The sequence below is a fragment of the Lissotriton helveticus genome, chromosome 3_1 (genome assembly GCF_964261635.1).
Source record: "Lissotriton helveticus chromosome 3_1, aLisHel1.1, whole genome shotgun sequence".
NCBI classification, from domain to species: Eukaryota; Metazoa; Chordata; class Amphibia; order Caudata; family Salamandridae; genus Lissotriton; species Lissotriton helveticus.
This window is the reverse complement of record NC_136061.1, coordinates 1586208421-1586223616: the sequence shown is the minus strand read 5'-3', so window position 1 is coordinate 1586223616 and position 15196 is coordinate 1586208421. Positions and strand designations below refer to the sequence as shown.

Here is a 15196-nt window from a genome sequence, read left to right as displayed (position 1 = left end):
CTCCCTACAGACCAGATTTATCAATAATCCGCAAAGCGTGTTAAAGAAATGAGACTTCAGCACTATGGGTATAGTATGAAAGTAGTAAAAAAATTTGGGCAGGACTACCATTTTAAGCAAAGCAACGCCGAACGACGAAGTTTAAGGTAGGCGTATCCAGCGAGCGACTGGCTCCTCTAACTGAGTAATCGCCATACCAGAGTTTTCGCTGACAACACATTGTGGATCTCTATGTATTCACACACCCAAATATTTAACAGGCTCGTCACTCCACACTAACAGGAATTCGAGCGCAAATCGCTGTGTGGCCGGTGTCAGAGAAAACAGTACAGTCTTATCCCAGTTGATCCCTAAACCGGAATGCCATTCAAATCTCAGGTATTCCCTGATGAGCTGGTCCAAGTAAACTGCTGGCTCCTGTACATATAAAACCATATGGTCAGCGTACATAGACACCGCTAATGGTCTCTGGCGAAAGCACAACGTAGCCTTGGCATGCCGCTGCCGCAATATACAAGCCAATGGCTCCTGTACAATAGCAAAAAGTATAGGCGACAGCGGACATCCCTGCCGCGTCCCACGCCTAATTGGGAAGGATTCAGATGTCCTACCATTCACCCTTACTCTAGCCACAGGTTGTTCATAGAGTAAGTTAATCAAATTGGTGTAAATATAGGGGACACCCATACGATGTAGTAGCGCAATCATATACTGCCAGGAGATCGAATCAAAAGCTTTAGCGGCGTCCAGAGGACCGCCGCAGCCGGCAAGGTGGGCTCTAGGAGATGCAGGACAGCAAAGAGCGTACGTAAGTTGTGGGCCGTGGAGCGCAATGGGACAAAACCCGACTGATCCGGCAAGACCATGACGGGCAACAACAGTTGCAACCTTGTGGCCAGGACCTTTGCCAGTATTTTGATATCCGTATTCATTAGGGATAAGGGGCAATATGACTCACATTTGTCAGACTCCTTGCCTGGCTTCAATAAAGTGACAATCAAAGCCTCCCGGAGGGTGCCCGGCAACAGTTGTTGCTCATAAGCATCGTCAAACATGGCATGCAGGTGTGGCACCAGCAACTCCGCATACTACTTATAAAGCTCCGCAGGGAGTCCATCCATGCCCGCAGCTTTCCCATTTGGCAAAGCTTTAATCGCATCTTGGATTTCTCCAATCGTGATAGGATGCATTACAATTTTCTGCTGCCCCTTGGAAAGCCACACCAAGGCTATGTCTTCGAGATATTGAGCAATCTCCTCTTCCCCCGCGGTTTGTCTAACTTGAGACATGTTCGTATAATATTGCACAAAGGTAGCAAGGATACCCTCAGCATCACAGAGTCTATAGTCCCCATCCATAATGGCGTGTATCATTCTGTGTTTTGCCCCAGGCCCCTTGATCTTCTCCGCTAATGCTCTGCCAGGACATCCGCCTTCACCATAGTATCTAGCTGCCCAGCGACACGATAAGTGCTTTATTTCTGAGTCTGCAAGGTCATTGTATTCCGTAACTTTCGATCTGATGGAGGCCAGAATCTGAGGATCCAGCGTTGCGTCCTATTTATGCTCAAGAACTAGCAAGTCTTGTTCCAAGCGCTTCATAGACCCCTGTATCGATTTCAGAACTCCAGCCTGCAATCCTATACATACCCCTCGAATAGTAACTTTGAACGCTTCCCACATCGTACCCAAACTATCAACGTAGCCAATATTTTCTTCAAACAATTTGGCAATAGCGTTGCGCACCCCCTCCCGGAATACCTGATCTAGCAGTGCCGTGGCTTGCAGCCTCCACTGAAACAGAGGCAGTATATAAGCGGGGATAAGCGTTTGAATGAGAACTGGGGAGTGATCTAATAGTGTTCTGGGCAGGTGATGGGCTTTAGTGATCAGTGAATTAACCTAGTCTGTAACTAACCAATAGTCCAGCCTAGACCATGAGTGTTGTGTATAGGAATGGCACGTACCCTCCCTCTGCCCAGGATGCCACAGCCTCCAAACATCAATGAGAGACAGCGCTTGCATACCATCCCTAACCACCTGCAAAGCCTTCTTAATTACCGGGTCCACCCTGGGTTGACGATCCATTTTAAGATCTAGGACCACATTGAGATGCCCTCCACAGACAATCGGTGCTAGGGGCAAATGATACATCTTATTCCAGACCGCCTCATAAAAACCAGGGTCATCGATATTAGGACCGTACAAATTAATCAGAGTCAGTGACATGCCACACATTGTCCCTTGCACAATGAGACACCTGCCATCATCATCGATATCCACATGAGTCGCCTGGAAGAGGCAGCCTTCCTTAATCAAGATCATGACGCCTCTTGCAAAGGAGGAATAACTCGAGGCCCACTTAAACTCAGCCCACTGAGTGGCTACCTTCTCAGCCTTCTATTTAGTCAGATGGGTCTCTTGCAGAAACGCCACTTGTACATTATGCCTATCCAAGTAGGCATGCACCTGTCTCGTTTTCTTTGGACTATTGAGGCCCCTGGTGTTCCACGTTATCCATGTAAGTTTGCCTAACTCAGCTACTAGTCACATTAAGTTCAATCATCATATCCCACTGTAATGTTGCATGCTGTCTGTATACATCGTTCTGCTTGGCATAGTGCACTCTGTACCACATAACAATACATATGAACAAACCCTTTTTCAGTCCCCCCACCCACACAGGCTTTCCAATCATGCCCCGCCGCCCCATCAGAAGAAACACAACAAAACAGCCAGTGTAGGATTTAATAAAAAATGCACTCAGAGGGCATCTTAGAGATGCCCCCTGAAAAACATCCAGCCTCTGGTGGGATCCGTGACTGGTACACACCAGCCTGTCACACAAGACATGTTTCTGGACCCCTGGGGTGGGAGATTTTGCTCCCTGAGCCCAGAAACAAAACCTTTCCTTCCTGGGCAGAGGTAGTCACACCTTCCCCAGGCCAGGAAGAGCCAACTGTGACAGGGGAGCTTGAAAGACCTTGTCGCCTTCGTAACCCGACCCCCGCCTCTACTGCTATCAGGAGCAGGCCCCCTTCCTGTCTCCCCTCCTTTTCGGTGGGAAGACAGGCAGGACAAATTAGCACAGCCCAGAAGGTGTGCTCACCTCTGCCAGCCCCACCACTCTGGTGGGGGAGGTGAGGTGAAACCCACTCCTCAGTGCCCACCATCTTGCAGATGCATTAGGGATTGAGCCCACTACCCCACGTGGAGAGAGCACACCAAGGGTGTAGTCACCCTAAGGTCAGTAGCCCATTGGCTACTGACCTCGAGACCCCTGAAACGCCCCCTAAATACAGTATATAGGGGGCAGCCCTGAACCAAGAAGACAGATTCCCGCAACCTAAGCACAAGAAAGATGAAAGAATACATCCAGCAGATGGAGACTGCAAAGAAGAACTGACTTGGCCACAGCCCTACGGGCATGTCTGCAGTTTCCAGAGATCCTGCTAAAAATGTCAACTTGTCGTGCAGCCAGCAACCTCCAAAAACCCTGGGAGTACTGACTGCCTTCAACAAAGTCTGGATCTTCCGTGAACAGTAGCTCTGCTCAAAAGAATAACAAAGAAAGACTCAGAGCCTGCTGAGGACAAAGAAACTGGACGCCTGGAACCACCACTGCAACCGATGCCTATGGCCGAATCCAGGTTGCTCACCGGTCCTAGCAAGGTCCCACATCGCTACAGAGTCCCAGTCCACCGTGGGGTGTCCCCTCCAGGATTCGCCGACGTCGCCTGCAGCCTCTGCACAGAGATCCCACCCCCCAACCACAAGTGGCCCGGTAAGGTGAAATCCAACCTCAAAAGACACCCCTGCATTCAGCCGCCCTGGAGAATAGTACCAAAGGTGCACCTACATCCCAGAGTCCTCCAACGTACCTGCACAGCTGTTGATTTTTCCCGGAAGTCTTCCTGGACCGTGCCCATTGAAAACAGGGCACCCGAAGCCAAAACAGCACCCAGCACCCCCTTTGCCGCTGTGGGTGCACCTTATGTACTAAACTGGATCTCCATTTGCCCTGAGCTTAAGTCCAGGAGCTTTGATTGTGAGCAGCCACCAATTGGAGGCCGCCTATCCCCCACAGGATAACATTGGGCCTCAGCACTCTGCTCCTGCCCGCCCTAGTGCCGCTGAGGGTGTTCTGAGTGTGCATCCTCGACCCTGGGGGAACACAGATTCTAACCCCACAATACCACCTCCCACAAATAACTACTTCCATGTAAACTGATATCTCCATTTTCTCCCATAGGATTGCATGGACTGCTTTTCTTGAAAATAGTTGTGTGTGGAGTTGGTTTGTATGAAAACTTTGAAAACTGCAAATATACTAAATGTGAATTACTTACCTTTTGTCTAGGAAATGTCTCAGTGTGATATCTAGGCGTATCACACTGATTAGCAAAAGTAATCTAAAAAGTAATCTGCACAGTAATCTGTAAAGTAACTGAAAAGTAATTTCGAACTGTTGCCTTAGCTGTAAATCAACCAACAGCATTTGAACCTGTATTCACTGAATATTCTTTTTCAAAGTATTATTTCACTTACCAGCAGTAGGCATGCCTTGGTTCTAAAAATAAAATAACTAAAAAGTACTTGTGTACAAACAAATTGACCAGAGTTCAGTCTTTAACCCCTTGCGTGCTGTGGACGGCCCCAGCCATCACGCGTCACGGAGGGTGCGTGCTAACGACGGCCGGGGAACATCAAACCCTGCCCAGCGCGTAAATTCGGCCAGCGCGCAAGGGGTTAAGTGCGTGGTATCATTTGCTGCCTGACTGTGTACAACAAATGCTCAACACTACCCTCTGATAAAGCCTTACTGCTCACCCACTTTACCACAATTGGAGAGTAAGGTGCTATCTACTTTTACCCCTGCGTACCTTTGGGTTCCACTGGAACACTATACCTCATTTTGGTATAGTATATACAGAGCCAGCTTCCTACCCTTCTCTGTGCAATGAGCATTAGATCCAACATGTATGAGGATGACAACTAATTGATGTTTGTTCTATCCAAAGCGGAGGTGGAAAGAAGGATCAATCTACTGTGCTTGCTTCCTGGTTGGCAACATGCTCTTGTGAGTATCTATGAGCTTGCTAAAGTTAAATGCTTCCACAAGTGAGGTCATTTAGAAATCTCCACAGATCACACCATGGAGTTATAGGCCTGACCCGAAACCAAGTGTACCAAATCCATTGCAGCCAAAAACAGTGCGCAAACCGGGTTTGATCTTGGTCTCTAAGTTAACACTGAAAGCTCAGGCCTATGCAGAAACGAACTTTTTTCAAAGACACGTAACCGAAAACTCCCATTTATGAGCCCTCTTGGTACATGTGATTGTAGTAAATGTCATTATCCAGTCAAAGCTTGACTACGATTTCTGCATTTGTTTGGCAGTTCATGAACCTTTTTTCAATAGCTTACAACATGTCCAAAATGCAGCAGTCGGTCCATATCCTCTGATGTGGTTGATTCTTGATGGTGGTCTCCCTTGGCCTCCTAGGGACATGACACTGCTGCATTACTCGTTCCAGGTACAGCACTTTAGAACCAATTTCATGGCTTTGAGGTGCTTTGGAGAAAAGGGAGGAAAGGATGACTAAGTTCAATCGGGAACTCAGGACTCCAACACCATAAACACTAATCAGGGCTCAGGCACAGAGTGCCTGGAGGCACCAGCTTTGCTTTCGGAGTGGAGCAGTCCATGAAGCATAAGCTGGATCCATACCATGCTAGCCTCTCATGCAGTCAGCTGGGTACCCTAGGGTGGGCACCACAAGTTGTGGGATTCTCCTTCAGAATCAAGGACTGCCAGGTCTCCGATCAGCTGTGCCTCTGAGCGAAAATGGCCGCGTAGCTGAGAGGCTTTGTTCTACCTAGCCTGTACGAGACGAATCCCTTCAATTAATCAGCAATAATTGTTTCTGAAACTTTCACCAACTGCTTTGGAACCTCCAAGGGGCGACCCGGTCGTAGAACGGACGAAATCGAGCGAAGGAAACCGGAGATCGGCCCGAATCTGTACTGAGCAGAGCCAACAATGCCGCAGCTGAAGAGGGGCGCTGCAAGATCTAAGGCAGCGGCGAACGTCCGAAAGCCGTGATTGCTGGGACGGACCCCCGGAAACCTAGCCAACATCTGCAACAGGATCCAATGATGCGGCTGTGTACTGCCCAAGCCCTGCTAAGAGGTACGGTGAGGGCGAGTGATATCTGTACAAGACGCCTGACCCCAATATGGATAACATATGGCGAGCCTTGCCAGCAGGGAGGACACGGAGCGGTTGAGCAGGGGTCCTACCTTTTTGTCTGGGGTATGAGAGATACAAACTGATTCTCTACCCTTTTTAATTACATGCAAGGGCTACGGAGCAGTACCTAGTCTGGTGATCTCATTTGCCTGACTCTAGGATTGTGCCTAGGAAGCAATAATCTATTCCATTTTGGGCCCAGACTTTCAGTTAAGTGTAACAGCAACGTATGGGGAAAGATGGTGAAAAAACAGTTATCATATAGGTCCGTAACCCTGACGCTAACCTATGGCCGAGGCTACGGGTGGCTCTGCCTGTGTGGACACCGGCTTTCATTGCAGGAAAGGCTATAGGAATCAAGCAAAGTCTCCCCACTGCTAATTCTTTCAACCGAAGAGATACTTGGCTCGTCCTCAACCCGATTTTAAAACCCATCTCATCTGACCAGGAGTGTCAAAAGAAAGACAAACAAAGGAATACCAAAATATCCACCTAATTTACTGCACAGAGCTCTGAAGGGAGCTGCAATCACACAAGAATCGCACAAGAACGATCAAGGTCCCCCTTACTGAGCAAAGGGGGCTCCTAGAGAAGACCTGAACAACAATAAAGGGGAAAGGAGAAGCTAACTGACCCACCCCGTTTTATAACTTAAGCCGATCAACCAGGATACCCAGCACGCCGACACAGTGACGCAGTGACACAACACCACCACAACACCATGGAGAACCACAAAGCTGCCAAAAAGCCATAGGAGAAGCCCACCGAGACCGCCGGATAGGTGCAGGGCCAACCCCAACGCTAGTCAACAAAGACAATAGAGCACACCCACACTCGAAATCATTCTGGGGGAAAGTAATACAGGAACCCTACCCTTAGTCACACACACGAGACACCAAAATGGCTGAAAGGGAAATGCGGACCCAACTAAAGAAGAGCAAGAACGAACCAGGGTCTGCTATCTCGCCGAGCTATGGGGGAGATTGACTTTGGGCTCCCTCCTTTGACTTTCACCAACCCAGCCGGACTTCGGGCTAACGCGCCCGCGTCTCTCCTGACCTTACCTTCCCCCTCCCCCCAACCCTCCCCCCTCTCCGCTCCTACTCTTTCCAGTCTCTGTCCTCTGCCCTCACATGCCCTTGCCCTTTGTCCCCACCCTGTTTTTTTTTGTGAACCTCTTCCCTCGCCGCTTGAGACTGATCTATTTTGTCTGATGCCAGATGGAGCTACCTGGTTTAGCTATAGGGGAGATGGGCCGTGGATTCCCTCCTTGGTCATCACCTACCCAGTCGGTCTTTAGACAGACTTCCTTTCGTATCTACGGTTGTCCTTCCCTTATCCTCACTCTCTCTCTTCCCCTACGCCCCACTACTTTCTGTCTCCTTTCTCGCCTCCCCTAATGTATTGCTGACTGTTTGATTTAATGTTTACTTGTTGTTCTTTTTCTGGTATATTGTTAAACCACATTGTTGCACTTCCTTTCGTCTCCTGTCGTCTCCTCCCACATCCTCCCTCTACTTATGTCTCTCCTTCCCTCCTCTCTCAATGTATTGAGACCGAACTATTTTGTCTGATGCCCGATGGTGCTACCTGGTTTAGCTATAGGGGAGATGGGCCGTGGATTCCCTCCTTGGTCGTCACCTACCCAGTCGGTCTTTAGACAGACTTCCTTTCGCCTCTACGGTTGTCTCTTCCCTTATCCTCACTTTCCCTCCTCGCCCCGCCCCACACTTTCTCTCTCCTTTCTCTCCTCCCCTAATTGTATTGCTGATTGTTTGATATAATGTTTACTTGTCGATATTCTTCTGGTATATTGTTGAACCACATTGTTGCACTTCCTTTTGTCTCTCCTGTCGTCTCCTCCCGCATCCTCCCTCTATTTATGTCTCTCCTTCCCTCCTCTCTCAATGTATTGAGACCGAACTATTTTGTCTGATGCCCGATGGAGCTACTTGGTTTAGCTATAGGGGAGATGGGCAGTGGATTCCCTCCTTGGTCGTCACCTACCCAGTCGGTCTTTAGGCAGACTTCTTTTCGTCTCTCCTTATTGTCTCTTCCATAGCTCCTATCCTCTCTCCCCTGAATCTCTCCCCTTGCCTGCTACTCTGCCTACCCCCCTGTCGTTTGTGCCCTTTGACTAAGCACTCCTTCTTCCCTTGTTGGGGAAAGATCCAATATTTATACTCTGGAGTCTCAGCGAACCTGCTGAGTGAGTCCACTGTGCCAAGGGAGCCACTCACACTTGAGGTATGGTACGGCACCCCTTGCCAAAGCACTCCCTCTCCCCTTTTTGGGGAAGGATCCAGTATGTAGGCCTTGGAGTCTCAGAGACCCCTCTGAGAGAGTCCACTGCGTAAAGGGTGGCTCTCGCAATAGAGATAGGGAAGGGATACCACTTCCCCTGGGATCACAGCTTACTGGACTTTGGACGTTGTCTTGACTCGTCTACCGGTTTGTGTCCCCGTCACCCTTCCCCTACTCTCCCTGTGCTGTGTCTCTCACCCTCCCCTCCTCTTTCCCGCCTTCATTATCGGTCTACTTCCCCTACTCCAACCCCCTCCCCTGAATCTCTCACCTTGCCTTCTTTTCCCCTTACGTATTTGTGCTTTTGTTTATCTCGACCTTACAAGTAACTATGTTGCCATGCTCTAAGAACTGTGTAACCTTTGTAACGATGTAACCATGATCCGATGCTCATGTAAAGCGCTCTGATACCTCCGGGTCTAGCCAGCGCTATATAAAACTTTTAAAATAAATAAAAATAAAAAATGCCAACGACAATCTCTTCTTCATTCAGGCAAGCCATTTGAGCAGACTTTGGCATGGGCCACAGCTGGGATGACAGCGGGAGCCACTCAAGCATGCTTCTGAAGTGCTGTGGTTTCCTCAAATAAGTCCGTGAGGAGCTGCCAGGCTTGAGGACCAGTCATGCTAGCTGTGAGTCTCTGGTGGGTGTACCACAGCTACAAAGTCCACAATCTGTGCCCACACCAGCAGTGAGCTCCTTCTGTAGCATCAGTTTGCTCCTTCCCTCTCGCTCAGGATGAACTTGTCAGATTTCTAGGTTAAGACAGGAAGATCTTCCACCAGATCAGACAGCAGGTGATATCTATTCACCTCTGAAAAGCTGATAAAGTAGTCCTCAGGATACTCTGTGGAGCATCCTCTCTCCTTGGTAAGAGAGAAATTGGAACTCATGCAAAATTTGTGTCCCCAGTTCTAACTCTTATGCGGGAATGGCAGACAGAGTATGTGCATGGTCAATCTGTCATTTCAGAACTGGTTTGGGTCAATTTCCTTTTCCAGTTACCTATTCAGATAGTCTTCCAAACTCAGCCTTTGTCTTGAGTGATGCTCTTCACAGCAGGGTTGCCTCCTGGCTGAAGCACCCACAACAGAGGCACAAACATGTGTCAGCAGTTTGGACAGGCTATCAACAGTCACACGTGACAGTGATCAGGAAGAAAGACAAAAGGTTTGCCCCTTTTAAAGGACCCTTCGTACACCAACAACAGGATCTGGAGTCCACACTTGAAATGAAATGAAAAATTATATTTATATAGCGCCAAACTACCCGGAGGCCTCGCAGCGCTTCCCTTCAAACATTTCAAACATACCATTCATCAAATGTCAGTTTCAGAAAACTAATCAGCAGGCCACTGTGCCAAAAAGAACTAATGACATTTCTACAGTAGGTTTTCTTTCCCCACTTCAGTTGCTTGGTTCGGTCCTTCGAGTCTATCGAATGCCAGCAATACACTTCCAATGTCTCAGAAAGCATGGTCACCTCAAACATACGTCACCTCAATCTTGTAATCTTGTGCCTGTAAGCAGGCCTGGGGTTCCCTAAATGGAACCCCCAGGCCTATGTAACTATGGTTCATGCAATCTGTAAAAAGCTTGTAGTACACTACAAGCATTCTTCCAAGTGCTCGTCATCTCGGGCCAGCTTTCTGGCCACACTGTTGGCAGCGGTTGGGCATGCAATGCGCATGGGAAGACTGTATGCCATGCTGGGAACATTCCTATCCCGAAAGAACTCCAGACAGTTTGGCTAGTGATGTGTACAACACTTAAGGAAATGCGTGCATTCAAATTATACACTATTTTTAAATGTCTACCTATGTAACTCAGAATCCAAACGGATGAGTTGTGAGGGTATTTCTTTCCCAGTTACACCACAGCTGATGTGATGTTTACCCTGTTTCCACAGTCGGTGCTATGTGAAGTTTGGTATTTTCAGGTTTAACTGCTTTTTTGTGCAACTCCCTGTCAGTTGAATAATATTCAGGTAAGAAATTCGAAATTATTATAATGACATTCAAGTAGTAAAATTACATCTGGTGCTTCTTATACTGAATTTATTTGTTTCTGTATACACTAAAAACGACATTCACATTATATTGAGAAGGGGAGATTTACTTGGTAGAAGCAGTAATAAGGTTGCAATGTATGGTTTGCAATATGCTTCCTCATCTACAAAGATAGGGATATTTACGAGGCTGAAGGAATACTGAGATCATGCCATTCATGGTTTATATTGAGTGCTTCCCAGACACCTTCCTTCACTTCCCTATACAATGAAGGCTCATCCGGTACTATTCTACTGTACATACTGATTAGTGGGTAATCTCTCCAAACACATTATGATTGGTTGAAAGGCAGTGTAATATTTATTGCAAATTTCACAAGTTTCCTACCTGGGCAAGTTCTGGATCTGTGTATATCTGCTCAATGGATTGGTTAGTTTCAGCAATACACTTTTTTAGATCTGTGAACAAGAAAATATGTTAGATATGCAGCACAAACACACATAACACAACGGGAAAGAAAGTGTTTACAAAACCTTAATGATGAGGGAATGTATTTACAACAGGATGGAAGGATTCTCATGCACTGTCAAGAGTGTGGGCATTATGAGGGAGTATGCAGTCCATTTGCAATCTGACCTTCTATGTCTTGTTCCACCTCTGCCCTCCACCGCTTCAGGCAGGCTTCAATATTCTGGAGCTCATCTACTGTGACCGTTCGAGGAGCAGGATGTTCAGATGCCTCAAGAGCTGTCCTGTGGAAGTCATGTGGGTGGTGTGGGGGATGATGCGGAGGCGAAACGCTTGCTGTAGAGGGATTCACAGGAGATAACAAGTGATCCTCAGTGTTCAGGCTTTGCGATGCTTCTGAAGGACTAAACCAAAACAGGTGTTCATTTCTGATGCATTCTTGAAATGGTGTGCAAACAGAATATACTTTGCACGCTTGATGCTATCCATTTTGAAATACTACATTATTAATTGACTATCAACTGGTTTATTTCAGAGCACATTTTCCACAGCGGTGTAATCAAAGAATTGTTTATAGTTGTTGAGGTGTCTCTACTACGAAGCATCTACTCAGGATCGCGCAGGCCCATAGGGCAATCTGACAGTGCCCGAAGGGCCGGTCTAAAATGTCTATGTGTGGGCTTATATTTCGCTGTTTGTAGGCCTGTTTTTACTGTTGGTTTCCCTAATATTACCAAAAACATTGCCTGCAGCAAGCACAAATGCATGTAATCTGCCATATCGAAGAAAACAACTGTATAGAGTGTTTTTACAAATTCAAAGTGGCCCAATTGCAAATATGTGCCACTTTTTTAGCTATGTGATTTGCTAAGGAGGGTCTACTTTTATTTTGGTGCCATGTCACACATTTTCTGCCCCATCCGACCCTGCTACTCCTACATGAATGGCACGGATTGAATTTCAACATTTTTACCCTATATGCCTTTGGACTTTTAGCGATATGTTTTTGCAGTGTTTATAATTTATTTAAAAAAATTAAAATGCTGCAATTGTTAAACCCAGGTAAGGAGAGATTAAATTGAGTGTAAGGACACTTCTATATTGAGAACTATAACCAGACCTTATGCAGTAGTTCTTTTTTACTATCTGTATGCTATACTCAGTGTGAAGAAGCAATGCCAAATATATAAAACAAATATATACTTTGCATATATTCAGAATGCAATAAGCCACTAATTATCATTGTTGAGTTTTAGGAGGTGCCATGATTCATTCACAAAAAGTGAAGACTCGAGTGGGCCTTGAAACGAACATCCCAAACATAGTGATAAATAGTATTCTAAACTAGACGTCTCTGCGTATTGAGTTCATACCATTCTGCTTTTTATGCATAGAACTTACAAACAAAGGTATTTAATAAGAACTAGAATACATGGGTTTAAAACTATGCAATGAGAAACATCACATTATATAGGCCCTGTTGCTTTCCTCTGTAAAATGATTATAACAATCGCGTAAGGCAGTAAATTGTGATTTCTGAATGTAAGTTAGGTTGAGCTACAGCTATTTTACCTTTTCACCGTAGTCATAAATGTGCAAGTCGGCTTCCAATACAACAATTGATTCGAAACAAATTCCTTAGCGAGCCACATTTATTTTGCTGTACGCTTCTACTTTGTATGTCAAGGGCATAACATGTAGGTGCTTAAACAACATCTAATATTTTTTTGCAAGGATTCCAGTTGAAGAGCAGAGCCCACCTGGGCGTGGATTTGCCTTAAAACAATTTCTGATTAGTTCATACACTACTTTCAAAAACAGCAACTTCACTAAAGAAAAGTATTAAGCCTTGGAAAGCTTCAAACTTGCTGAAAATTCTCTTGATACCACTAGATAGTGAGGCTTTACCTAAATAATTTAGGATCACTGACAAAAGCTGAAGTGTGCGATGGAAGTGCTCGAAAGAGGGATAGGATATGTTGTGCAACACAAAGGTATCGAAAAATCAGAAACTGTCCACCACAGTCATTAACGAATGGAGGAAAAATACAAACTTTCTACTTGCATCTCTGTTTGTCCAGGCACACAGCAGAGCTCGCAAGAAATTTCTATCAAAACTCATCATTAATTTTTTTGGCATAATAAATACACAATTAAATTGCTCCCTCCACCCACATTTTTTTTAGATTGAAATGAGATAGTCAAATCAGTGCTGGACGTACGTAAAACTAGTTTCAACCATTACTACAACCCACCCTCAGAGAGGAGTTGCACTATTCTAAAGGACGGTCCCATCATAGTTAACAAAAGGCAAAGTTAGAAGGCTGTTTTTTTCCCTTTTTCTCTTGTTTTCTTATGCTGCTCAGCTCCCCAGTCAATATCTCGCTGTGACCCCACCACAGTGTAGTAATACCGATATAACAATACCTGAATGGTAAAGCACCTTCACCCCGCATCCGTGACCACGCGTGCTGTCACAACGCGGTCGTTATAAACACCGCGTTGTGACAACGCATACCATTACTCCGCAAGTCATTACAAATTTTAAATCCAACACCTTGCCTAAATTCCGCACAGACTGGAGTTGGACTAGTACATTTTAATATTCCAATATCCAGCGCCCCCTCTCCGCAAGTCGTTTAAACGACTTGCGGAGTAATGGTATGCGTTGTCACAACGCGGTCATTATGACCGCGTTGTGACAGCATGAGGGATAATGGTATGCGGAGTGAAGAGGCATATTCTACCCGAATGGGTTCCTTATTACATTGCATTTCTACTTATTTTTTGCTTAAAATGTTTGTTTTTGAGATGTTGCTCTTTATAGGGGATTGCCCTCACGAAAAAAAACTTTTGTCATTTGGTGTGACACTTTTCGGCAAAATTAGTGGGGGAAAACTTATGTCTTCCATTCAACTGATTTCAATTTATTTTGGCACCACACATTAAAACTGAATGGGATTAGAGAAATGCTAATGGGAAAACACAAAGTGGTTTCTCTGACTTACGAGTTACTTACCTTTGGTAACTATGTATCTGGTAGAGACGATTCTAGCCGCAGATTCCTTAACATAGAATTATCCCCAGGTGTGAGACTGGATCCGGAAAATGTTTGCCACAGCATCTCTGCGCGCCGGGGGGCGGTACCACGTGACTGCGCCCTGATGTCGTCCACAGGCGTGATGTCAGCAAGGTCACATTATCCCCACCCCAGCGCGCTGGTGTTGGTTTTCTTCTGAGAACTTTTCCGCGCCACGATGCGGAGCCATCAGAAACAAAAACTGTGAGAATATAGGAACAGTGTGCGAAACAATTAGGAACAGAAAGGGAAGGGAAGGGACGAATGGGGAGGAACAACACCATCCGAAGGAGTGCCAAACACCATAGCACCAAAAGTCATAGAACGAAAAAGAAGAGCACAGCGACTGCCCAGCCACCCTGCAAGCAAATAGGACAGCCTCCCTAGGGCAGAAAGCATGTGAAAAATGTCACAGCAGACGCAGAGGTCTGCAACCACAGTCCATAAGCAGGGAAGGACAAGAAGTCCAGGACAAAAGAGTACTGACAATTTACCCCAAGACAACACCAGCAAGGAGAAGGTATCCCCTGTACAGAATTAAGGACCGAGGCACAGCCAAGAGGCCCCAACTCAGAGGAGTCAGAAAGCTCAAGCAATGAAACAGAAGAAGGGCACAAGTAGGTTCCACACTGGGATACCAGTCTGTAGGGACGCAGAAGTACCCAGTAAATCACCAACCAGTCAACAGAAAGGAAGGAGTGGATCAACCAACAAGCGAAGCATCCCACTAGGGAGGAAGTGAAAGAAGACACTCGCAGTAGACAAAAACCACCCAGAGGTGGGCGAGTGCCGAAGACCAAGCTAAAGGTCCTCGCAGAACGGGGAGGAAGGGCGGGTCATGAAGGAATCTGCGGCTAGAATCATCTCTACCAGATACATCATTACCGAAGGTAAGTAACTTGTACATCTGATAGAGACAACTAGCAGCAGATTCCTTAACGTAGAATAGATACCCTTTCCATACCCAGAAGGGAGGAAGATCTGCGAGAGAGTGTACCAGAAGGAAGAACACAGGGCCCCAGCAGGGGATGTGTAACGGGGACAAGAAGGGCGGCCCAGCCATCACCAAGCACAAGGAGCAAGG

General features: G+C 46.4%; 1 protein-coding gene across 7 annotated transcripts in view; it reads right to left on the bottom strand.

The window, feature by feature from the left end:
• USP28 (ubiquitin specific peptidase 28) overlaps nucleotides 1-15196 on the bottom strand; it is a 505647-nt gene that overhangs the window by 207203 nt on the left and 283248 nt on the right. For all 7 annotated transcript variants that reach the window (XM_078682349.1, XM_078682350.1, XM_078682344.1 and 4 more), the window contains 2 exons: nucleotides 11202-11437; nucleotides 10953-11023 (listed from right to left, as the gene is read on the bottom strand). In XM_078682349.1, the coding sequence (XP_078538475.1) occupies nucleotides 10953-11023; nucleotides 11202-11437 (307 nt within the window). The remainder of the gene's footprint in view (nucleotides 1-10952; nucleotides 11024-11201; nucleotides 11438-15196) is intronic.